Below are 25,945 nucleotides of genomic sequence, written 5' to 3' on the forward strand. Positions count from 1 at the left end.
AAAAATGCCCACCCAGCATGATGCACAAGAGACCCAATGCAGTTCTTACTTGTGCCAGTCCAGCCCTGAGTAACCCCCAAGAGATCTGTAGAATTATTTGTATTTCCGCCTGCGTGCACATCTGCAGCAAAAATCCGTTTACAGGCAGATACTTACTTTAACACAGCCTCTGTTGCACTCAGCTGTCATTTGTATACAAATAGCAAGAATCAAGATTTGGAGCAGGGCAAGGGGAAACAGCATCTTGCAACATGACTCTTTGGGCCAAATTCCACATGGCCAGCTCCCACTGAGATCCAAATATGGGTAACATTTGTTTCCAGATTGAGCACAGAATGTGTCTCTATTGTTATTGAAATGGAAAAGGGCATGAGCTTTTGAACATTATTCCACTGGTCAGACTTGCCAGCTCAACCTATGTCCAGTGGTCAGAAATAATTGGTCTAAATTGCTTATTTTCTATTTCCTCAGTGGTATACGTTGCAACGTAAGGCACTGGAGGTAGCAAATTGATAAAAGTAGGCAAATTCACTGTGGATGAACTTTGCTCAAGAATGTTGACTGCAGCTGTGCTTAAGTAGACAGCTTCCTGCTTATTGAAAAAGAAGCATGTCCTCCTGATCCCGTGCCACAGGAAGACTGGTGTGCTGGGAGGGCCTGCAACAATTGCTACAGTCACTGAGCTGCACTGCAATACATTTGAATTCTGGCCAGAGACTGAGAAGTCCACGTTAGCTTGCCAGACCATTCAGAGAAAAGGGGCTTCAAAGAGAACTTTTTACCCTTGATTCCAAAGTGTAAGTGAGTACGGAAAGAGTATAATGTTTGCTGTTGGGATTAGCCCCCTACCGCGTCAGCCACATATGAGCGCACTGAAAATTGGCAGCATGCAAGGGGAAACCTCTCAGCTCACTGCAGCTGAGCTAAACCCAGGGTAGATTTCCAAGCACCAGAGCAGAAGGTGTGTGAACCTCATTATCGTCTCCTAGCACAGAAAAGGAACAAAGGAGAAATCACATTGAAAGGAATGGAAACCAAAGACCACGTAGGATGGGAAAATATTCCTCATTTTAAGTGGTATAAGAAAACCTGTGGTACAATTGAGGGACTGCTTAAAAGGACTTGTTGCACAACCGTGTACCAAGCTAACAAAACAAAGAGTTATAATTTGTGCTACAGAGGAAAAGATAACTCTGGTTAAAATTATGTTAGAGGATTTTTCAGTTCCATGAGGAAGTAATAGGATAAAAATTCCCATCTATTAGGCAGCCAGCTCTCTGCTCAGCTTAGGAACGACTGGTGTCATGCTGCACCAGTTTTTGCTCATGCAGACTATTCAAGCATAACACAAAATCAAAGAGTTGCTCTGCCCAGTATGATCTCAAAGTTTTTCCCCAACTCCGGAGCTTCTCCAGGAGCCTTTTGTATTTCCAACTCTAAGAGCCATTTTTGAAAGGTATATCCACACAAGGCACTGCTACACTGCAGACTCAGTGATTTTCCTTTCCATGATATTCATAGCCCCAAGTGAGAGGTCTAAATTCTTCAGACCAGGCTGGGGGAAGAGTTTTGTACCACGGAACAAGAGAAACAACAGCCAGCATGCTGAACAAAAGTGTACCTAAGGTAGTTAGTGGCAATGCTGAGAAAGGCTGAACTGTGGTCAGAGGGGGATGCAGGGATACGTATTTCAGATGCCAAGTGTCCCACATGGAGCCATGAAATGCAAACCAATCCACCTGAGGAAGTGAGGATGGCCAAGAGAAACACTACCAGACCCATTAGCAGAAATGTCAGGGAGCTGAGCACTGGGCAGCAAATGGGTGCAGCAGCAAGGGAGAGAGAGGCACAAAAACTGTCCTGTCTCCCTCTGCCAGTACTGGCAGGGGAAGGATGCAATGCAGTGCAGTCAGAGAGGAAGCCATAAACCAGCTGTAAGAGAGGAAATTGCTCTGAGGACTAACTTAAGCCTATGTGGGTTATGGGTAGAATCACGGAAAATTCAGTGAGACGTTGTACTTTTTAATTTTTATTCTGAGCTCCTGATTGACATGAATACCAACCTCCAAATGAAACATAGCCAAAAAGGTAGAAAATGCTGTGCTATGTCCATTAACCACAAGTGGAAGCATCTTAACATTGCCATCCCACTTATGGGTTCCTGAAAAATTATTTTCTAAACACTCTGCTTAAATATGGATCTAATTTGAGCTTAGCTTGCAGACTAAGTAGCAGAAAGCTCCCCAAATCTCATGCTGTTGAAAAATAATCCAGGAAAATATAACAACCTTTTTTTTCTCATCCACATCAGTTTCTTGATATGGTTTGCCATAGGGGTCATGTGAACAGCTGCAGTAGCATAGTGGAGAAGGTGACGCAGGAGAAGGAATCAAATAAATCAGGACTGGTGCCAAAAACTGACTTACATAACCACAGCCTGAAGAACTGCATTGTATAAAAACAGATCTGATGAAAAAATAGAATTGCATCTCAGTGATGTGCAGCTGGCCTCCTCCACTTCTTCGAAGGGAGATGTATCTCCCACATACTTGTAAAATAAAAGTTAAATAATATATATATTTATTGTTCTAAACCAGGAGGTAGCCATGTTACTCAGCACTACTGCAGGTCTCACTGCTTGCCTGGACCTCGCGGGGATTCATGGGCATTGCTGGTATCCCTGAGCCTGTTATCTTGTATCTCCTGCTCTACTGTTCTTAGTCCAGGACCGTGACACCTGAAGCAAACACAACATGTTGTCCGATGATCTTTATTTCCATATGACATGGTTTCTTTAATACAAGGCAGATTAAATGTATCACTTAAGCCAGCATGGTTATTCGCTGGATGTAGTCAAACTCTTGCCACTGAGACAAACTGCTGCTGCTGCTTGCACTAAGCGATGCAGGTGCAGCAACCTGGTTCTCCGTGCTTTTTTGCAATTACAAATCTTGCAGACCCTTTAGGAGTGTCTATTGTGCAAGGACAGAAGGTACAACTACGAATTCAAGGTAACCATCAACTTGGGAAAGCAGGAGATAAGCAGAACACACACTGATTACAAAAATCCTAGAAACAATCATTTTGAGATACACACTTTCCTGGCAGGACCAAGAAGAATAACTTGCTTTAAACACAGCGCTGCTTTGGTTGCCCTATCCCACTTGTGCCCAGTATAAGCATTCCCTTGAAATGGATACAGCTGTAAGGTTCATTTTGCTGCTGTGGGTTCAAAGGCCTGATTTAGTAGTGCTTCTTTTTGAAAAATCTAGTTGCCTGTATGCTCATTTAAAATGTTGATTGCCTTTCCTTGACGGTTTGGCTTCAGAAACATGCTGTGGAATTTAAATTCATCCCCCTCCCATGCTAATGTTGACATTATTTGTGTGTAAACACATTACATGGGATAGCAAAAATGTAAATGAGATTTCAATGTTCAGTTGATTTATAAACAGGGAGTCTCTTAATTTATTGAAGTCTGCTTTGTGCCGTTTGCACATGATTAGCAGCATATACCATACATAGGGTGCCCTTCTGTAACATGTTACAGAAAGAAGAAATGCAAAATGTATACTGTTACAGCACCAAATGAAGATCTTATTGAGCTTCAAGATGCTTTGAAACATGTAATTACTAACTTAACTCTGCTTGTGAACTTGTCCTCATTAACTCCATAATTAGCAAGATCTTATTTGATCTTGGAGTTCATTAGACATTGCAGCTGGAAGATTGTTTCAGTTTTAACACATCAGAATAGACAATTAAAGTGATAATAAAGAATCAATGTCAATTCCCTGTTTCTTAGATTTTTCCAAGGTTGTGGTGTGCCTAATTAAACCTGGTTTGAAACAGTGAGAAATTAAAAAAGTAATGTGGTCGTATTTATTTTGGTTTAACAGGCTATTTAAAAGGCTGTTTGAAATATGCCCTGCGACATACTTTCTACCTGCACAATGAGTAAACGGGTGGGATGATTCAAGATTCAGCTGCAGACTTAACTGGAGACTTGAGTAGACGTTACGCTCAAGTCCTGTGTATTGGGTGTGCCACAGGCAAACCCCCTGCTCTCATTTTACTCTGTGACTGGATCCAATTTCATAGTTCACATTGGCTAGTGTTCCAATATCAAGAGAAAAACATGTTGATTTCAAGTTATTTACCTGGCTTTGATTTTTCCACAACACAGTCTGAACCGATACGTGTTCACCTTCCAGAGCAGCAGCCTGCTTGTCCAGTGCATCAACACCTCCTTGCACAAGACAGCTCTAAAACTGGCATAGTGTTGGGAGCATCTGCAGCAGAGCCAAGCCTGAACTCACACTGTTATGGGGCTCCTTCCCACTCTGCTTTTCCTGTAGGAAGCAGACTGGGATTCTCTCACACACAAGTAGTTCTCCACTTGTTATCACAGCCTAGAAAGCAATGTAAACTGGACAAAGCAAAGAGTGGTCTGTGCTTAGAGACCCCATGCTCAGGTGGACCTGATTCCGCTTTCTGCCCATCTTCTGACTGGCAAGAACTGAACCATAACACATTTCTGCATCTCCATTTACCTACAACAGAGTGGGGCTCTGAGACTTAGCACTGGAAGACTATGTTGGAAACCTCAATGAAATTTCCTTTGTAATGAAATGCAATAATGTTCTAAACGAGATTAGCAAGATTCAATACCCTCCTTCTACATATGTACTTTTGCCTCAATCCTTTATCATTTTCATTTAATAATCACAGTTGACTAAAGACACAAATCATGTCACTGAGGGAGAAACAGATAGTGAAGGACCACTGAAGCACTAATCCAGCTAATCTTGTCTTTGGCTCTTGAATTTGTGTAGCTCACAACAGTAACTATTAAGTTCCAAATTCACCCAGTTGATTTCAGTGGTTTTCCTTCAGCCGACAGGGTGCCACATCTCTTCACTGTATTTGCAACCATTCGAAACAAAATTGTTTTAAAGATATTAATTCTTCATTGATTTAAACTGAAACAGACTCTAATTGTTGGCATTTTGGGCAGATTATAGAAACAGCTAAAGTGAACTCAACAAAGACAACAAAATGACAATGAGGATCCTAGCTTATGTAGCCTGGATATAATGCCCTTGATTTACGGCAATATTATGAAAAAAATATTGCCCACGCTTGAACATTGATATGCCAACATGACTGTAGACAAGCAGAAATAGCTTGTCTGAAGCTAATGTAGGCTTGATTATAGTCACCGTGACACATGTTAGTGTCTATATTGCAGATCGGATTGCTGAGGACTACTCCACTGGCAGCAGCCCCCTCCCTTCCACAGCTACATGACAGGCTTAGACTGGCCAGTCTCCCAAGCATGGCCCTTTGCCAACCAGCATTTGAAGTGCTTCTAGAAAGACCTTTTAAATCTTGTCCTGACATCAAGTCATTTTTGCCCATATGATCCAGAAGCCCCACAGCTGCTGACCAAGGCATCGCCCTCTGCTCTGACGGGCACTGAGCAGACGCAGAGCCGGGCTGTGCCTGGCCATGTCACTGCTGTAGGCTTTCTGGTCACCAAGAAGCCTCCCAAACTGGTGAGGAGGCAACCAGCTCCAGGCAAGCCAGACTGTACTGAAAACCATGGCCTACAGAAAAGCCAGGCCTAGACTTCAAGACCCTGAGAGGAAGGGTCCACAAAACACAGGTGACACCAGAAGAATTCTCTCCAGCTGCAGTCCTCTGAAAAGTACCTGTTCTCACACGCCTGTGGCACCTGTGTAAAGATTCATGCTCTTCTCTGAGTATTATGAGTTTGGCCTCCCAGCCTGGACTGACCTCTGCCTGTCCAGGCAGACAGGGTGATCAAAAGAGAGAATTAGTGAGCAAGTACTGCTAACCTAACAGTGCAGCTCGAGGCATGTTCCAGCTGCCAGCAGTCTCCAGCTGCTGTTTCACTCACAGGAGCTGGTTTCCAGCTGAACACACACAGAATTTGTTTTACACTGGGGTTACCCAGGCCCTGCTGCAACCCCTCTGTGGGGGCTGCGACTTTGGAGACCACTGGGGCCTGCTCAAAATGGCTGACGTCCAGGTCAGTGGGGGAGGAGATGGGAAGGGGCCAGCATCTGCGGCATGTGCAGCAGCAGCTGAAGGACACCATGGCACTACATATGCTGGAGGACTGACTGGTGCCCAGAGCAGGAGGAAGGCTGAGGGCTTGATCGGTCGTGCCCTGAAATGGCCGACTGGCTTTGGCCTGGAACACCGCATGGCTGCAGCTTCTGCCCATCAAGCATTGCGCATGTCACCAGCTTCTTCTGGAGGGCCATGGATCCAGCGGTACAGACAGGGGCCACTCCCTGCTCGCTGGCCTCAGGGCCGAGAGGCAGTCTGGGATCCATTACACCTTTGGGCACTGAGAGACAAAATGGCGCCAGCTGCCCGGGTCGGGTCATCGGGACACTCTGATTGGCTGCCACCAGCCAGGGCTGCGAGGCAGTTGGTTGCTAGGTAGGCCTGGGTCGCTAGGCGGCCTCCGGCTTGGTGCTGCCCTGGGGCTCGGCCAGGGGAGATGGCCGCCCAGGGGCAAGAGGGCACATGGTTAGTTTGCTCCCCAGATGTGGCCCTTGGGGATGGCCGTGTGAGCCACTCACAATATGAGCTGTGAGGGCTGAGCAGCCCCAGATTTCCAGTGCAGACTGACCCGGGTAGGTGCCAGCTCACCCCAGAGCTCTCCCAGTCCCCAGGCTGATTTTGGGATGCTTTATACTATCTCTAAACAGCAGGTTAATTTCAGCTGACACTTATTTATGAAAGCACAAAGTCTGGTGAGGTAATAAAAAAGTCAACTCCCAGAGAATATATAGCCTTAGATTTTCTTACCTAACATGGTTTTATCTGGAGATTTATTAAGCAAAATAAAGATTTGGCTGGCAAATAATGTTATCAATTGCCCCATATTTTTAAATCTTTTGAAAGCACATACAAAAACCAGATTAATTTCCTTATACACCATGTACTGTGGGGTATAAACAACGCTTTATTCAGTGACTAGCCAAGAAAATGTAAATTAGCTGTCTGACGTTTGGGAAATTCGTATGGCTGAATTATATGACTTGTATATTTGGAAAACCTGGAGGGTTTTGTTAGTATCCAGGTGGGTGTTAATTTTAAGTAACAGCCTGGTCAAATGCTGAGGTTTCAGTGTTGAATCAAAGACATAGAAACTTCACCCATCTCTATCCTTTTACCTACGTATAGTTAGAGGATTTGATGCCTGAAGTCAGTTTTCAGAGAGGCTGAGTGAATAATACAACTGGTCACTTGTGAGCTGACTTCTCTGCGGCCTTGTCAGTGTTTAGCAAAGATATCTGCTCGCATGGCCCAATTCTCGCTTCTGGGTGGAGTAAAAGGGTCCCTGGTAAGATGGAGAGCCAGTGCCCTTGAGTGGGGCCGCGATCCCAGCTCCCCTCCCTATCTTTGTGCCCAGGGAAGGACAGAGCAGTAGCCCACCATTCCCTGAACAAATCTGCCATTCAGTGGGGCGAGGCTGAGAAATAATGAAGTCAGCACATTAGTGCCTAGCCTGCTGAGCTCACACTGCTGAAAGCTGCCGGTGGGTGAATTTCCCAGCGTTTGGAAACTTTGTCTCAGTTCTGCGGGTTTGCTCAAGTGTGCGATGGCTGTTTGCAAGAGAGCTTTCCCGCTGGGTGGGTTTGCTTTCCTCCTTGCAGCTCATGGAAGGTGAGAGCTCTCCTTCATGCCTTCCCTGCCCCCACCGCCGCCCCTCGCTCACCCCACAAACACAATGCTCTTCCAGCAGGTCCCCTCCGCTAGGGAGCTTTTCCCTCTCCCAACTCCCACACTGGGACATTTTTCCACATTTCCAGGATTATGGCCACTTTCACTTAGATCTATGTGTGTTGCCTCCACATACAAAGAAGCACTTGGGGACGGGATTAGTAGGATTAGAAGAGATTCACATATGTCCAGTTCAAGCAATTGGTATTCAAAGCTTTACACTTCCAAATGCCACCAAGAGAGAGAAAAGGAGCTGGGAGCTTGCTTTGCATTTCAGCACCTTCCTGCGGGGGACAGGGCTCTTTGTCTGGGGGGGGGACACACACACAAATCCCACCCTCACCCCGCCCCCCCCCCCCCTTAATCCAGCACCCCTTAGCTACAGACTCTTTCCCTTCCGTACCACCAGTGGGATGCTGGTATAGCCCCGACAAGAAGACAGAATTATCACCGCTTTCCTGTTTCTCTTTTTAGAGCAGCCCTTCTGTGAACTTGTGGCAACCTCTGCTGAGGTTTGGCAGGCAAATTGAGGTCCTCTCCCATGCAGTTTGTTAAGATGTTTCTTGTCTGTTGCTGGAAGGCAAGGAAGCATCACTGGATTTAGAACATAAATGCGCAAAATTTTTAAAAGAGTGCCTTTGCTCATATTACGTGAAATCTTTCACATGTAAGTGAGTGTTCATGTGGGCAAGGCAAGGCCTTAAGATTGAAAAAGTGTGTTAGGTATTTCTGATAATGCAATAGAAATATCTGCTTTTTTCCCCTTCCATTTTTCATAGACTGCCTCCCTCGTTGCCTTTAGGGCAGTGACAGTAGTGATTTCCTGATATCAGTCACATCAGTTAAAGGCACAGTCTATGTTACATAGTTTGTATTTTGGCAATCACTCCAAACGTGAACAAATCATATTGTTCAAAATGAAGAGGAGGGCTTTAATATTAGTCAGTGTAACAAACCTCTCTGCAGTATAGTGAGAGATTTTTGGAGCAGAGCAGGTGGAGCCTTTTTTTAATACATTCATCCATTAATTAATTAATTCATTCTTTTGTTCAGTCTTTCTGCTCACTTTCTGCTCACTAGGATAAAAGCTCTTGTGGAATACTATATTGTTTGCTATGACTTATAAGGGACAGGAATATATACAACCAGATGGAAAAAAATAAAATAAAAAAGGAAAACTTTTCATACCCTGCAGAATATCTTTTAAGCTTTTTTTTTTTAATTTGCAGTAAGTGTATATTTATTTTACAGTTTTCAGCCCAGAAATGAAATTTCAGAGTACATGAAACAGGCTGAAGGAAATGGAAATGGAAATGTTACTAAAATATCAAAGATACTCTCTTAATTATTTTCATTTACTATTCTCTTTAAAAGGCATGGAGTCCTAGGTGAGTATTAGCTGAAGTCAGTATAGTTAATATTAATCTACTAATACCAGAATAAGCCAGTATAAAGCTCAGTGGGTCTTTATTATCATGGATAAAATGGGCCAAGTCTGAGCTAATATTTTGCTAACTTGCCATTTTTGCAACTCCAAGTCTTACTGCAGTAAAAAATACATGGGAAAGAGTGTTATGAAGATCCAGATTAAAGGAACTAAGGGTATCAGTTCTGGTGATTTTGATAAGGTACAAAGTTTTGTGGTTTACAGGGGACTCTATAAGATATCAGAAAGGTGCAAACCCTTAAAATACTGAAAAGCAGGGAGGCTGTCAGGTCTGTATATGACCCCCAAATCTTCAGGGAGTTCTGAATATTTCACATACACTAATGATGCAAAACTGAGCCTCTGCAATTTAGGAAAAAGGTAAAAATATCCGCAAAATCTGGAACTGCAACACATTGATTATCCATTTCAGATGCCTGCCAGCCATGGAGAAGAGGTTCACTTAGTAACAAGGCCAATAAGAAGAAAAGACAACCCAAAACATATATACTATGAACTTCATTTTAAATTTAATTTCATTTCAGAAGTTGTAAAAATAATTACTTCCCACTGCAGCTGTGAACATCCATCACACAGAACTATAAAATTAAAAATACATATAATTTCTTGCTTCTTCCCCTTTACTTTTTTCATTCTGCTTATTGTTTCCCAGTCTTTCCCATCTGTCTTACCTATTTACACAATGCTCCCCTCATTGAAGTTTTTGCACATCTCAACGTATTCACCTTTTTGGGGGTCTGTTGGTCTCACTGAACTACACGTAATAATTTTTTGCAAGAGTTAAAGATCACTGGTGTTTCCACAAGGACACTGCACTACTGATGAGTGGGTGAGATAAAATATCTTTGTGCAGAATGGTGTTCTGGCAATGAAGAGGCAAAGGATTTTCCTTGTTTTACGTGTGTGTCACCCCACTCCAGATGATATTCTTTGTGCCTGGAAGAACCTTACAGTTCTCACGTCCCCTGAGTATAAAAAACATCTGAAAGAAAAAAGGGAGTATCATAGAAGCAGTGCTGACTTCTTTTTTTGCTGTGTACAAACTTGTTGAGAAGAGGCTGTAGCTCTCAAGATCCCGTTCCATCCCACGCTCCCAGACAACATTTCTGATGGCCAGGCAGAGGACTTGGGGTGCTAACCTCCCCCAAGGAATCATTCGTGTCCTGTGTATTTCCTCTCCAAATCAAATTTGCCAACAGTATCTCAAGCCACTGAGTTCCATGGGGAGTTAGAGGTTTACCAGGGACCCAGCTAAGCACCCCTGCAAGGAAGTGTCTTCCTGACAAAGAAAAAGAGATGACGGCTTCAGGCTAGATCTGGGCATGCAAAACTGCTGCTACTGGACACTCATCTTTGGTTCAGGTGCAAAAGAATAACAGGTGAAATGGTTACAGGAGCAATATTAGCAAACTAGAGAAGATGGTTTACTTTCCACTTGCAGGTCTTTCCCAGAATACAGTTTTTCTCAGCATCCGTGGCTGAAAAGAAATTGTGAGCTCCCTTAGCTAAGCTTGGTGTCTATGGCTGGCATGGGCTCTCTTAAGACCTTATTATTAACATTTTGCTAATCAATTTCCTTCTTGGGAAACAAATATGAAAGGTCCTGCCCCCAATTAAAGCATTTTTGTTTAAAAACTAAATTATCTCATTGGAGTAATTAAGCCCTTCCTTATGGTACTGGTTCTTTATTGCAAGGAACTGCGCTGGTAATTTGAATTTTAGGGGCCTGACCTCTGAGTCTATTGAAACCGAGAGACATCAGTCACCTTCAGTAAGGTTTGGTTCTGGCCCTGACAGGCCTCATAATAAGCAAACAAACACCACAGTTCGTGAGTGTTTCAATAGTTAATAATTAACCTTTGCCATAAGCTGGTGAGAAAAGATGGTGTTGATGGACCTAGTCTTCTCTCCCTCTCTCTGTCTTTTAAGAAATGGCAGTGGGACTTTTATGACCCTCATTACTATCATGTCTGAGCACTTCTAAGCCTGCTCCAAGCTCCTGAGAATCACGGGCTCCCAGTGTTATATCCATAGGTTTGTGGGTTTTCCAGTCCAGGCTGGAGAACTGCAGGACCAAGAAGGGGCACTGATGGGCCCTGCAGCCACCAGTCTCCCAGAGGGCAGCAGGCCTGTGCCTGGCCTTCAGCACTCACCTAGCACAATTCCCCTTGCAATTCCACTTCTCTGAAGTGGGCCTGGGACTGTTGTCCCTCTCGTGCGAGACAAGAACATTTCTGAAGACTGGGGGGGCGGTTCTGCAGGTGTGGTGGGGCAATGACCATTGGGCCACACACTGCCAACTCTATCCTCTCCCATGTGCCTGCTTTCTGACCATCATTCTTCTCTTTTGTACTTGTGCTTGATGTTATTTTCCTCCAGTGTATTTTATTTTCCATTTGTGGAGCTGCATTTACATTAACGGTGCAATTGCCGCTGAAAACTGACTGCTTCATTTCAGCTGCAACTTTAAACAAGATGAGAATGGTGAGTGATTCCGATTTTAAGGGAGGGAAAGCGTGATTTAAATTATGCCAAAAACATTATTTTATATAGTAAAGCCTCCCTGAACATTTGAAGTTTCAACAGCTCAGCTAAAAGCAGTATAGCAAGGGACTCAGAAGTGATTTATAAAAAAAACAGTCTTACGCCTTAGCTGGGCCAGATTTTACCATCGTTTCTGGTGTTCATTAGCATCTCATTGCACATGTCTTCCCATTGATCCCAATGGAACAAGCCCACACAATAGAGTTCTATTCAAGGGTGGTGAAGGCAGTCCATACGCCCATCCCCAAACAGTGAGACATGGCAAAGGTTTGTGAATAGACTGCAGATAATTTTTGTTGTGTCTTCTAGAATTTGTACTAGCCTATTAACAATCCGTAAATATTCACTTGAGACATGCATTGTTTAAAATTGAGATACAAAATGAGACAAGGATTTTTTGTTCTCTTTCTTTAGTGAGTCTTCCATGCTTTTGAATGTGTAGTGCAAGAGGTATTCAATAATCTCTATGGCTGTATTTGCTTTCACTATAGCTGTGAAAAAAATGAATTGCATTAAACTTATTTGTTTCTGAGATGGCAAAACATTTCAATCTTTAGTCATTATAACACCAATGTTTTCACTCTGGCCTAACATAACTTTAAACATTTGAGAAGCTTAATAAACAGCAGTGGGTCTGGGGTTTCTGAAGGGAGGATTTGGAGGGAGCGGGGGGGAGCCTTCATGTACTCTCTGTCCGTCTCCCACTTTGTTTATAGGTGATATTTAAAGAGCCTACAGGACTTCGAGACTAACCCAGTAATCGCCAACTATCCACTGACACAGCTAGGGAAAGGGTTGTTAGAAGTCAGCGGGTGAGTTTCAGTATCAAGTGTAGTAGATGGGGAAAGTTGACAGGAACGAGAGTGCAAACAACTGCGAGTGGTGTGAAAGGCCAGAAAGAAACACAAAGAAAACTTGCCCATTTGAGAACTTTAACATTTCGGGTGCAGACACGGGCCCAGAACATGAAGGCAAAAGAGAAAATAAATACAGGCCTTTGAGCAGCGTTATTATCCATCAACACAGTGACAAGCCAGCCATGATTCCAAAGTATGTGGCAAGTTTGTTTGCCAGGAATGCTGGGTTTAGCCCATTCTGCATGTGCAAAGTGTGCACGACCATCTGAGCTCTGCATACGGGAAATGTGCCTCGCAGCCTCAGCTCTGCGGCTGCAAGTTGGAGGTAGTGAAAGTTTTACCAAGCATATAAAATTGAACTACTTAATGGATGCATATTCAACAATACTGACAGGTTTTTTTCCTTCTTAAATTCCAAAGACAGGAAAATATTTCACAGTTGACTGATACCATGGCACGTCTGATTGCTTTAGAAACCTTCAAACTGATTTTCTGTAATCTTTTCTCCAAACAGAAATGCAGGTTTGAGGTGCATTCACTACAGAAAAAAAAATTAAATGCAAACTGTTGATTAAGTGGTTTTTATTGTTTACTGAAACTAATTTCAGGCTTTCTGTAGCAAATGTCGTATATCAGAGGATTAGCAATTTGCACGTCTCTAATTAATTAGTCTTTGACATTTTAAATTTTATTACTAAGGTTTTATGCCATATTTTTTCCGGAAGTTTTGCAAATCTGTATTTAAATACAGAAAATAAAATGCCATCCTTAATTAGCTGCACCGGTATGCTCAGCAGTTATTGCCGTTAAGGTTATATTCTCCCCAGAAACAGTGCCTGGCAGGGACCCGATCCTGCCGTCATCCGCAGGATATTTTAAAGGTCTGAGTAAAGGTTCAGCTTCATACTTAATAAACGGGGAAATTTTTGTTCTGGCCCCATGTTGCCAGCGAATTTGAAAATATGTGAATGGAGCAGAATTATCCTGTGTCCAGGCAGAGGAATATTATCTCCGGGTTTATCTGACTGGAGAATTTGACTACAGCAGCCCAGGACAGCCTTCTCATCCCTTTGCAGCTAGAAGGTAACTCGACGTTGACCGCGTATTGCCCTACTTCTGGAAAGCAAATTCGCGGTAAACACAAGAACTAAAATAGTCTTTCAGCCTGTTCACTTTGGGGATGCCAAAGTGCCAGATGAGGAGGTACCACGGGTCCGAACTACACCGTCGACCTAAATGCAATCCAGTAACACGCCTGGAGCAAAACCAGCGTGCTGGCTAGGGAATCTCGGCTGGCCTCTCTGAAATAAACTGAAAGCCGTTTGGAAACCCCCAGATCTCAGCTCCGGCACCCGGGGCGGTCTCGCACAACCCGCTCGCAGCAGCACTCGGCTCGCAGAAAGCTGGCTGTCTTCCCAGTCTGTCTGATCTGTGGTTCCTAAATAGGATCGACAACTACCTTATTGCGATGCTAACATTTATAACTATTTTTATGCTAAAAACGCGGCTGCCACATGTCCCAGTTAAATTAAAAGCAAGCAGAGGTAGCAAAAACTACTAGCCGTAAACCATAAAAGCTATCAGCCTTCTAATAAACCCACGAGAAAAATACATAATACTGATTTAACCCGTCTTCGTGTCGTGACCCCGATCCTGGGTTGCCGGCCAGGTCAATAAAGTGAAGGGAAGCGCAAGATTTAGTATTATTTCGTAGTACCGCCACGCAAGAGAAAAGTACATCCAATTTCCGAACCAAACTCTACGAGAATTCAAAATCGGGCGCTGCGTTAAAGCGCAGCCATTAATTAAAACCCGATCTTTGAAAACGCACAATTTCCTTCCCGAGAAGCCTGCAAACCCCAGACCTGTCCCGGGAGCGGCCCGCGGCGGGCAGCCATGCCGTGGGTCTCTGCGCCACGGGCGGGCGGCGTCTCCTGCGGCCGTGGCTGGCGGGGCGCGGGCGGTGCGGGACGCGCCGCACCGGGCAGCCTCTGCGCTCCGGAGAACTTCGCCTTTCCGCAGAAAGAAAACACGTTTCCCTTCCTCACCAGATCCCTCTGCCTCTATGAAAACTGGAATTAAAAGGCGGACAGTGCGTGCCAGTTTGGTGCAGCCACCGCTCAGTTACCACTTTCGCCCTTCTCCTGCGCCCCGATTAGGAAAACATTTGATTTTCTGACTCCCGGGGGTTAATTTCGTTGCTGCCGGCGTCGGGGGTGGCGGGTGGGGGGAAGTTTTGCTGTCGACCGAACCGGGACAGTGGCACGCCCGGAGCTCCTCCGCAGCCCTCTCCGAAACGCCCCCGGCCGGGGCTGAGGGATGGCGACCACTTGCCCGGGTGGCGAGAGGAGGCGGCGGGAGGGCGCAGCCAGCACTCCTCCCGCCTGGCTGCGCCCACCCGCGGCATGTCCCACGCACCGCTCCTCTGCGCCGAGACCTTCCCTTTTTTGCCTTCTTTCTCCACGTTTCTGTCTTTTCTTCTCCTTTTTGGTCGCTTTCTTTCTTTCTTCCTTTCTTTCTCTCTTTCTTTTATTCTTTTTTTTCCTTTTCCCTTTATTTCCTTCTCCCTCCGCAGCATCCGCAAAGTGAAAGCGGGAAGGCGCGCAGCGGGGCGGGCTGGCGGCGCCAGGCAAGGTCAGGAGCAGCAGTCGTGCCAGGGCAGCGCTGCCCTTTGCCGAAACGACTTCCCCGGGGAGGCTCCCTGTGCCTGGGATTTAACCTCGGCTTACATTTCCGAATCCCTCCTTTGCCCTGAGGCGACCCCGAGCCGAGGCCAGCCGAGGCGAGCCGAGCCCTGCCGCCTCAGTCCCCATCCCCGTCCCGGGAGGCGGATGCCGCGGCCGTGCGGATGGGACTGGCCCGGCCGGCCGAGCCGGGGGCGTCGAGGAGCAGCGACATCGCCGGGAATGGCGAGAGAAGAAATACTCGTAATATGCCTCCGAGAGACCACCTGGCTTTTCCTCCCCGTCCCAGCGCCCGCCCCTCCCCGCCCCGCCGTGCACCGCCGGCCGGTGTCGCCCCCGGCCCCGTCCCGGTGAAGCCCCGGGCCCGCAGGGGAGCGGAGTTCTCCCAGCAGCCCGCCCTGCCGGCGGGGAGGACGGGACCCCTCCTGTTGCTTCCCCCGACGGCGTCCTTTCACCTTCCTGTTCTCCGTCCCCGTCGGACTCCTCCAACACGAGCTGCGCGTCTCCTCCGGAGCGGAGGGCGCGGGTGGGAGCTGCCGCCCTCCGGGCAGCCTCCGGCCCCGGCCCCGCGGGTTTCCCCCGACCCTGCGCCTTTTCCTGCCGCCCCCGCCGCCGTCACAGAACCGAGTTTTGATCCTTTGCTTCATCACGGCTCCACGGGAAGGAAGAGCGAAGGGATGGAGCGGGCAGCCCCCGGGAACCCCCCGGGGAGGGTCTCTGCGGGCAGCAGAGGCCGCTCGCAACCCCCACCCCCCCAGGCTGGGCAGTGCGGGGAGCGGCGGCGCCGGGGTCCGCGGGCGCGGAAGGGACAGCGCTGGGGACTCCGGGCCCGGCCACCTTTCCTGCCTGTTTGCCCGGCAAACCCCTCAGCTGGGGGAAAAGTCCGGGTGGGTTTGTGCTTTTCGCGGCAGAAGCGGGATAAGCCGAAGTCGCGTCCAGTCCTTTCTGATGTGTTCTCCTAAACTCTTCTTCTTTCTTTTCTTTTCTTTTCTTTTCTTTTCTTTTCTTTTCTTTTCTTTTCTTTTCTTTTCTTTTCTTTTCTTTTCTTTTCTTTTCTTTTCTTTTCTTTTCTTTTCTTTTCTTTTCTTTTCTTTTCTTTTCTTTTCTTTTTTCTTTTCTTTTTTCTTTTCTTTTCTTTTCTTCTCTTCTCTTCTCTTCTCTTCTCTTCTCTTCTCTTCTCTTCTCTTCTCTTCTCTTCTCTTCTCTTCTCTTCTCTTCTCTTCTCTTCTCTTCTCTTCTCTTCTCTTCTTCCTTTCTCTTCCTTTCTTTTCCTTTCCTTTATTTTCCCTTCACACGGAGGGATTAATTGGGAGTGCTGAAATCAGAGGGCTTTCATTTTGCTCAGCAGCCTAAGAACAGATAGACCCAGTCGGGTGAAAGTGTCCCTCTACCCCTGGCTCCTCGCTCTCCTCGGGTCCTGGAGACTCTTTACGGAGGAGCAGGGTCCTGCCGGGGCGGTTTCTCGGTTTCTCCTGGGACCTAGGCGCCTGTGTGGCAGGTGGAAACTCAGCCCGACGGCTCCCCCGGGAAAGCGGGGCCACCCGGGCCGGCTCCGGGAGCGCCGGGACCCGCCCGCCGCGGGTGGCCCCCGCGCCGTCCCCGCTGGCAGCCCCCCACTCACCGCGTAGGCACCGGCGGGGCTGGGACGAGCCGGCGGAGGGCCGCGCTCCCTTCCCTGGGCACGCACAGCCTCGGGCGGGCTGCTCCTGCCCCACCCAGCCCGGCAGAGCCCCGCAGGAGGCTCAGTCCGCCCCGGGGGCAGAGGCAGAGCTGGTGACACCTGCCCCAGGCTCCCCGCCAGCCCTGTCGGGCAGCGCCCGGACCTGCCTGGCCCCACGCACCCCCACCCCCCGCCTTCCCCGCCCCACCGCCGGCAAGAGAAGGTCCCACCCAGGCTGCAGCCGGTGCCCGGAGCCGGTTTACTTACTGGCGCGAACGCCTGGGGCCGTTCTGCAGCGCTGCCCCCCGGGGCCGGCTCCCTTCCCGCCTGCCTCCGGCCCAGCCTCGAACGCAGCCTCTCTGTCCCGCCGACGGCTGCTCCGGCCGTCCCGCCGCGCCCCGCCACCCCCCCGCCGGGGACGGTGGCGAGCGGACCCCCGGGGGCCGCCGGCGGCCCTCGATTCGGCCCTCCCGGCCGGCAGCCCCTCCCGCCGCCAAGCACCCCGGCTTGCCGCCGCACCCCGGCTTTCCCCGTTTATTTAAAGGGAGTCGCTGGCCTGGGGGGAGGCGGGTTTCCCAGCGCGCATCTTCCCGCGGAGGCCGCCCGCCGCCCGCCCGAGTCAGCCCGCGTTTAAACAAAGCGGCGACCCAGGTACGAGCCAACTGCGGCCAGCCCGGCCGGGAAGAGGGCCAGCTGGGGCCGCACTGCGAACCCCGGCCGGGGGTCCGGGGGAGGGAGAGGGACAGGAAAACAAAGCGGGGAGCCGCGCCCGGAGCCGGGCAGGCAGCGGGACAGGGGGCGACGGACGTCGTTGTGTGTCGTCCCACCCCGCCGCCACCGGAGCGGGGGGACATCCCAGGGCTGCTCCTGCCCGCTCCCGCCCGCGGCCGGGGTTTCCCCGCCGTCCCCGAGCGGGCCGGGAGCCCCCCGCAGCCCCTCGCCTCCCTACTGTAGACGGGAGATGCGGGTTTTATATTGGAAATGAGGAGCAGGGGGAGGAGATGGCGCGCACACGGAGCGATGAGTGTGCGGTGTCAATCAGAGGGGTTTTGTGTCTCCTTGACTCCTGATGGTCCGTGGCTGAGGTGTCCCGGGTGGCACCACAATGAATATGAATAGGGGTCCTCGCTAAATGGGACAGTCAAAGCGCACCGCCCTGAATAATGGCACGTCATCCTAACTAGACCATTATACATAGGAGGGCTCCTTTTGTCTCTGCTCTCTGCTGCAGCTCTATAAAAGCCCCTCTTTTCCAGGCTGAGGTTAGTCCAAGCATACACTAACTAGCCATCCTGTAAACAGGCTCAGTAACCGGGGGAGAGAGAGAGAGAGAGAGAGGAGAGGCTGGTGAGAGGGGGGCCGAGGGGCTTTTTTTTCCCTCTTCCTCCAGCATTTCCAGCCCTTCGCTGGCAGAACCTGCCATCCGTTTCTTTCTTTTTCGTTCCGTTTTCGTTGCTTTTTGAAGGAGAGTTGTCTCGTTCCGCCGCCTCCGGAGCAGGGTAGAGTTTCTTGCTCAGAAGCCCGAATACAATGAATTCTGACTCCAGCTCTGTCTCCAGCAGAGCTTCCTCGCCAGACATGGATGAGATGTACCTGAGAGACCACCACCACCACCACCACCATCACCACCACCAGGACAGCCGGCTCAACTCCGTCTCCTCCACCCAGAACGACCTGGTGCAGAAGATGTCCGGGGAAGGCCTCTCCAGGAACGGCTCCAAGGCCGGAGGGGAAGGCAGCAAGTACAAAATCAAGAAGCAGCTCTCGGAGCAGGACCTGCAGCAGCTGCGGCTGAAGATCAACGGCCGGGAGCGCAAGAGGATGCACGACCTCAACCTCGCCATGGACGGCTTGCGGGAGGTGATGCCCTATGCCCACGGACCCTCCGTGAGAAAACTCTCCAAAATCGCCACCCTCCTGCTAGCCAGAAACTATATCCTGATGCTCACCAGCTCCCTGGAGGAGATGAAGAGGCTGGTGGGGGAAATCTACGGGGGGCACCACTCGGCCTTCCACTGCGGCACGGTGGGACACTCCGCCGGGCACCCGCCCCACGCCGCCGGCAGCGTGCACCAGGTGCACCCCATCCTCGGCAGTGCCTTGTCCTCCGCCAACACCTCCTCCTCCCTCTCTGCCTCCCTGCCGGCCATCGGCACCATCCGGCCCCCCCACTCCCTGCTCAAGACCCCCTCGACCCCCCCCGCCCTGCAGCTCGGCAGCGGCTTCCAGCACTGGGCGGGCTTGCCGTGCCCCTGCACCATCTGCCAGATGCCCCCCCCGCCCCACCTCTCGGCCCTCACCGCCTCCAACATGGCCCGGATCTCGGGGGAGACCAAGGACCTCCTGAAGTGACTCGGCGGGACCCCCCCGGGCCTGCGCGGAGCCGGCGCTCCCACGGGCGGGGAGGGGGCTGCGGCCGGGACACCCCCCACCGCGCCACGGACGGACTTGCTCCCGCTGCCCCCCCCCCCGCCAAACCCCCTGTAACACGGGATTAGTGTAGTAAGGACCTTGCAAAGGTAATGTGTTAGCCGGCTCCTCGGGCGGTGTTTTTTTATTATGCTAAACCGGAAAAAAAAAGCGCCCCTGTTGTAAAAAGAATAATAATAATAATAAATAATAATAATAATAATAATGCCGCCGATGGTGATCAAATGTAAATAACTCCTTAAAATGGATGCAAAAGAAAAAAAAAAAAGACATGGTTGTCATTGTAGTGTTCGCAGCTACTCAGAGACGATGAGATCGGTTTGGGGCTTCTCCTCCTCCTTTTTGCGGGCTTTTTCTTTCTTTCCTTCCGCACGGCGGCACCTCCGAAACCTCCCGCTCCAAACCCGGCTGCGGCAGCGCGGCGGCGGCCCGGCGCAGCCCGGAGAGCGCATGCAGGCTTCTTCCCACCCGTGGGCACCCGCCGCGGGCGGCTTCCCTGGCAATAGGGGCTTCCGAGTGAATTCACTAAAGTTTTGTGGGTGGTTTTTTTTTTCTTTTTCTCTTTATTTCCCCCCCCCCCCCCCCTCCAGATTTGGCTGCGCTGCGGTTTTGTTTGCCGTTGTTTTCCTTCTTCCCTCGGTGCCCGCTTGAAAAAAAAAAAAAAAAAAAGAACAAGAAAAGAGAGAGGGAAATAGCGCAAAACACGGCACAACCCTCCCGCGGGTCTGTTTTGCCCAATCTCCCACATCCCGCTCTCGGTGAAGTGTGCTAGTTCAGCTGGCTGGGGTCCTCGTCACTTATTTCTCTTGTTGGCTTGGGGTTTGTTCTGGTTTGCTGCTTTTTTTAAAATTTCCCCACCCCCCCTAGTTTGGTTTGGTTTTGCATGCAGGGTCGGCTCTTGCCAGACCAGTGACTTGTATAACTAAATCGGAATCTTTGTTGCTGTTTCTTTCCTTTTCGGTACGTTTTCCTGGGCGTTTGCTTGAAAAAGGAAAAAAAAAAAAGGTTATTATTCGTTTCATTTGTTTGGTTGGTTTTGGTTAGGGCCTCAAAGACAACACCGTGTCTTTATTTTTTATATATTCTTGATAACTATCGATATATTTATTATTGACCAGTGTTTCTGGATGAGATTTCCAAATAAAATAAAAAAAATTATTACAAGCCCCCTGGCTGGCCTTTGTCTGGGAGTGGAAGCTGAGAAAAGGCGCCGTATTTGACCACCCTGGGTCTTGCCACGACTTTTCGGCCCCAGCCCGGGGGGGCTGGCAAACCCCGCTTGGGGCTCGGGGGCCGCCCGGCCTCGGAAGCAGCGACAAACGACAAGCCCGACAGCGGCGGCCCAAACGTCCCCCGCAGCGTCGGGGGTGCCGACACCCCCCCCCTCCCCCGTGTCCCACCGGCGTGGGAGTCGGCAGGAATTCACAAGCGGACGGGCCGAGAGCCGGTGCCTGGCGGCGGGAGGGAGGGCGTAGCTGGGGGTGGGGGGGGTGGTGGGGTGGGACAGTGCGTTCACAGGTAAAAAAGGGGCAATAACTTTTATTTTTTTCCCTGGAGATGCAGCTCTCAGCCCTTTTACGGGGGGGAAATGGGAAGCTGGACAGGGCTGGGAGAGGCGGCTCTGCCGCGCCGGGAGGCGGTGCCCCGCGGAGAGCGGAGCGGTGGGGGTGCGGGCAGAGGAGCGGGACCCTCGGGGGAGAGCAGATGGGGGCTGCCGACCCCCACCCCGGTCCCCCACGGGGTCCTGCGCCCCCCGGCCAGGCATCCCCCGCCTTTCGCTGAGGGGTGTCCGGGAGACACCTGAAGAAACACGGAGAAGGCGACTCCCCCTGAGTCTCCAGCTGAATATTGACAGGGGAGGCGGGGGAGAGGGGTGGGTTTAAGGTGCGAGGTGCGAAACAGCTTTTGTAAGGCACCTCTGGGTGATCGCGCTGGTGAACGGGCTGTGCAACGCTGCAGTGACCAAATCATCGTTAGGGCATAAGGCACGCACACACAAACATTTGAAATTCATGAGGATAACGTATATTTGCACCAAAACCATACTGAAATAACGAATCATGTTCTTAAAAAGCCATTCCCCCGCTGAAGTAAATCCTTCCAGTACCTCAGCAAGATGGTCAAGAGATGCTGCAGATTCCCTTCCCTTCCCTTCCCTTCCCTTCCCTTCCCTTCCCTTCCCTTCCCTTCCCTTCCCTTCCCTTCCCTTCCCTTCCCTTCCCTTCCCTTCCCTTCCCTTCCCTTCCCTTCCCTTCCCTTCCCTTCCCTTCCCTTCCCTTCCCTTCCCTTCCCTTCAGTTTTCACCTCTGCACGACTCCTTTGCCTTCCAGGAGGATTTTCGCCCCTCCCAAGCCAGCGCGGTGCCCGGCCCCCCGCCCCCGCCCCGGCCCGCAGGCAGCAGGGAAGGGGTCCCGCCGCAGGAAAGCCCGGCGCTGCCCGGGGCGGGGGGGCAAGACGAGGTGGAGGGGGGGGCATGGTGGTGCGGGATGCGACCCGGGCCCCGGGAAGAGCAGTGCCTGGGGACGGGGGCTGGGGTCGCGACGGGGGGGGCACGCACGGAGCTCCGGGCAGGGCGCTGGCGCCTGCCCCGCCGTCGCGGGGAGAGGGGCTTGGGGCGCTGCTGGCGGAGGGAAAGCGAGGAGAGAGCAGGGACAGGAGGGGGAAGAGGCGGCGTGTCGGGGCGAGAAGCGGCCCTGGCTGCGGGATGCGGGTCCGGCTGCGGGGCTGCCGGCCCCTCCGCAGCGACCCCGGCCTTCCTCGCGTCCCCCTCCGTGCGGGGGCCAAAGCCGCGGCCCTCCCGGCCATCATCCTAACCCCCGGGCGAGCAGGGCAGCCTTGGACGGGGCTGCTTCTGCCTGGGGCTGCCCCCAGCTGCGGCTGCCAACAGCTTGCGGAGCCTGCGGCGGGGCTGGGATGTAAATGACAGCCGAGAGGAGGGCTAAGTCACCCCTCCGTCCCGGAGCAGCCCTGCCAGGTGCCGAGGGCCCGCCGCCATCCCCGGCCTCTCCCTGCCCGCAGCATCCCAGGGCCTCTCTGTGGGCGTTTGATCCCCACGCAGCCACCCGCGGCCCCCCCGGGCTCTGCCCCGCTTTCCCCGGGACCTACAGGCTCCTTCCCAGCCGCAGAGCGAGGGTGGGGGAAAGGCGCACAAACCGCTTCGTGCTTCTCCGCTGCGGACGGGACGGAGCAGCAGCAGCATGAGGCTGAGCAGGGGGTTTGAGTTCCCAGGAAAGGGGCGATAAATGTGCCGTTCCCTGTCCCCCCGGCTCCTCTCCGGCACCACCGTGCCCCGAGCGGTGCGAGTGAAACGCCAGGTTTCTCGCCTCCCTGCTTTCACGGCCTGGCCCGTCGAGAGGGGGAAGGGGAAAGAGCACCCGCAGAGATGTCGGTCGGGTCGGGTGGGGAAACCCCGAGCGCCTGGGAGATGCAATGCTGTGGCGCGCTCGGAAAGGACCCCTCGCCTGCTCTCTGCCGGGGAGGAAACTTGGGTCTGTTTAACAGGAATTCAAGTCTCTCCCTTCCCTTCCCTTCCCTTCCCTTCCCTTCCCTTCCCTTCCCTTCCCTTCCCTTCCCTTCCCTTCCCTTCCCTTCCCTTCCCTTCCCTTCCCTTCCCTTCCCTTCCTTCCCTTCCCTTCCTTTCTTAAATATTGGGGTGGGGGGGAGCGGGAAGAAACGGAACAACTTCTGGAGAAGCTGCCCATGGGGAGAGAAGGGGAATGGTGTGATTTTCTTTGGCAGGGCTTCCCTCCGCAAACACACCTGGCAAATGCCAATTAAAAAATAAAAAAAAAAAAAAGGGGGGGGCAATGGTTGGGGGGAAGGTTGGGGGATAGAAATAGAAAAGCGGGAAAGATCGGATGGTGGCCGAGCCTGGCAGCGCCCGCCCTCTGGGCTCGTCTGTGCCCGAGACGGCTCGGCACGGCCCACGCTGCTCCTCCTGGGGCTGCTGGGGGCTTGGCGCTATCAGAAATTCGTTTAATTTTTGCCACAAGAATGAGTAATGTTTGCCTGTCCATATATAAAATACATACACGTGTATATAAATAAATATAAATATAAATATAAATATAAATATAAATATAAATATAAATATAAATATAAATATAAATATAAATATAAATATAAATATAAATATAAATATAAATATAAATATAAATATAAATATACCCGAGGCGGATGGACCCCATTCACTCTCAGCTGTGCACCCACTTGCCTTCCACCAGGTCCTGGCACAGCCAGGGCCCTGGGGATGTTGGGTGCTGCTTTTAGTCCCTGGGGGAAGCGGCTTCCTTCCCTTCCCAGTGCTTCCCAGTTCCCATGGGGGAGGATGCCGCTGCCACACTTCTAGGGGTCTGCCACAAAGCTGACACAATCTCCCAGGCCCTGGGTGTTTGATTTAACTCCCTCAGTCGTGGGGTTTCTTTCCTCCCCCCCTCCCATCCCACCGGACCCCCCATCTGACAAGTCGGACCTGAGAGGTCCCCTCACGGAGCACCTCTTCCCCAGCTACACAGGGCCAGCAACGAGGTGGGGGGTGGGCTTGTGTTTTGATTAATATGGAAATAAAACGCAGAAATAGCAGCAGTACTTAGCTTCATTGCTTCAGTTTAGAGATTTATTGGCAAAGAGATAAACACTAGGCTGGGGGCTAGCTCGGTAATTCACGGTCTCCATCAGTTATTACCAAACGAGCAAATCGTTTTTCTTTTAAGCCGCAGAGGGAAAAAGAAAGAAAAAAAAAAAAGAAAAAAAGAGGAAGGAAGGGGGGCCAAAAAAGACTAATATTTTTGATAAGCTGCTACCCCGTTTTATGGGTCTGGCCCTCAGGACTGCTCACCCAGCTTCAGCATGGGGCTGCCCCTGTTGCGGCCCTACTCACCGAGCAAAACTAATAAGGGGTTTATCACAGATTCATGCCTCTTAAAACTCCTGTGTCCTGCCCTGCCTCCCTCTGATTTTTTCCTGGATTTCCCCAGGAAAATTTGCTCCTGTCCAAATGTTTGGTGTTTTTTTGTTTTTTTTTTTTTTTATTCTTTGCAGCCCCACTTTCCGTCCTGCAGAAGCAGGTAGATATGGATTCGAGCTGGAAAGAGCTGTCACATGATGACATCGTGCTACTGCCAAGGAAAACAAAGGGGCAAGACTAGGAAGGGGAGTATAGTCCTTTGTTAGATGCAGAGATATTGGGGGAAATGGGCACTTTGGCGCACACAAACCCATTCTCAGGTCTGAAATGGAGACAGCAAACTAGAAGCTAAGTACAAGCTCAATACTACAAGGTAAGCAGGCATCTTTCACTGGACTTCTGTGAAATCTACAGATCTGAGTTTGTTGCTTTGCACACTATGCTGCCAAAAATCTGCAGAACTCTCATACTCTTCTGGACCAACAGGAGAGGTCAGGTGAGATACCCTAGGGCACCTCAGTGGCAGTAAATACCTGTGTTTAAGTGGCTGAATTGAGCCTTAATTGTTGATCATTTTGTGTTCTTTGATCTTTCAGGTAATCGGGTTGGTCAGAACCATGAAAGGTTCAAGGGTCAAATGAATAAAACAAAGAGGAATTGCTAACCTTACCCCACCTGTGCTCCCTTTGGTGCAGCCAACAATTGCTGAGTAGAGAACACTGAACTGAAGACACCAGAAGAGTGAACGGACATGCCTGCAGCCTGCTTATCCTAACCATTTTTCCTTCTCCTGCCACCCATTTCCTTCTCCTGAAGCTGAAACAAAACCATTTTGCTTGATATTACATTGAAGTAATCACCTATGTAAGGACGTCACAGCTGCAGGACAGTAAAGTCTGTCTGAAGGGCAAAACTTCTTAAAAATTAGTATCATTAGTTGAGACTGTGGGACCAAATCTGTACCAGGCTCCCCCAAGTCTCCTGAACCTATTATGAATCAGCAGGATGGGATTTTATACAGCACTGGCAAAAGGCTGCAGATGAATATTTTAATTCAGTCTTTTAATGTTTGTTTGTTTTCCCCCAAAGTGGTGTTGTTGCTGTTGACATGTACGTCTTGAAAGTTACCTGGCAGAACAGCATCAGGCCCTGCCAGATGGGCAAGACAAAAACTACAAGCAATGCAGTAATTTTAGTATTTATGATGAAGATGATTTGTGGAGACCTGCAAATCAAAACCTAATGGATTCATTGTAAAACATGTAGAGAATTGACAATAAAAGAGATTTGCACAGGACCTGTTTCTGATGCCTTGTAAGCTAGTGTAAGCAGGTAAGACTCATTTTTTAAGGCAGACATAATGGTATAGCAGAGTCAGACCACAAAAGCTCCTGGTTACAGCAGGCAGGAACAGGAGCAGCAGCCAGCAGTATTATATCCCCCTCAGTTGTCATCTAGACCATCTAGAAGATAGGAAGGTTTATTAGTGCTTAAATATTAGCGTGTAGGGTTTCCTGATCTTTGCAAAGAGGTTCAGTTATAATAAAGAACAGGTAGTTCTTCAAAGGGAGTTTCTTTTTACACATCACATGATGTTTTCAAAGGCAGCTTTACACAGGGGCCAGGCAAGCACAGAACAGGGCAGGGAAGAAG

General features: G+C 50.1%; 1 protein-coding gene across 1 annotated transcript; it reads left to right on the forward strand.

Moving 5' to 3' along the window:
• The first annotated feature begins 18,486 nt into the window (after positions 1–18,486).
• On the forward strand, positions 18,487–19,308 carry OLIG3 (oligodendrocyte transcription factor 3). The gene has a single exon (XM_064448619.1). It carries the CDS (start codon positions 18,487–18,489, stop codon positions 19,306–19,308), a length of 822 nt encoding a protein of 273 aa, XP_064304689.1.
• Positions 19,309–25,945: the final 6,637 nt, after the last annotated feature.

Source organism: Phalacrocorax carbo, chromosome 3 (genome assembly GCF_963921805.1).
Source record: "Phalacrocorax carbo chromosome 3, bPhaCar2.1, whole genome shotgun sequence".
NCBI classification, from domain to species: Eukaryota; Metazoa; Chordata; class Aves; order Suliformes; family Phalacrocoracidae; genus Phalacrocorax; species Phalacrocorax carbo.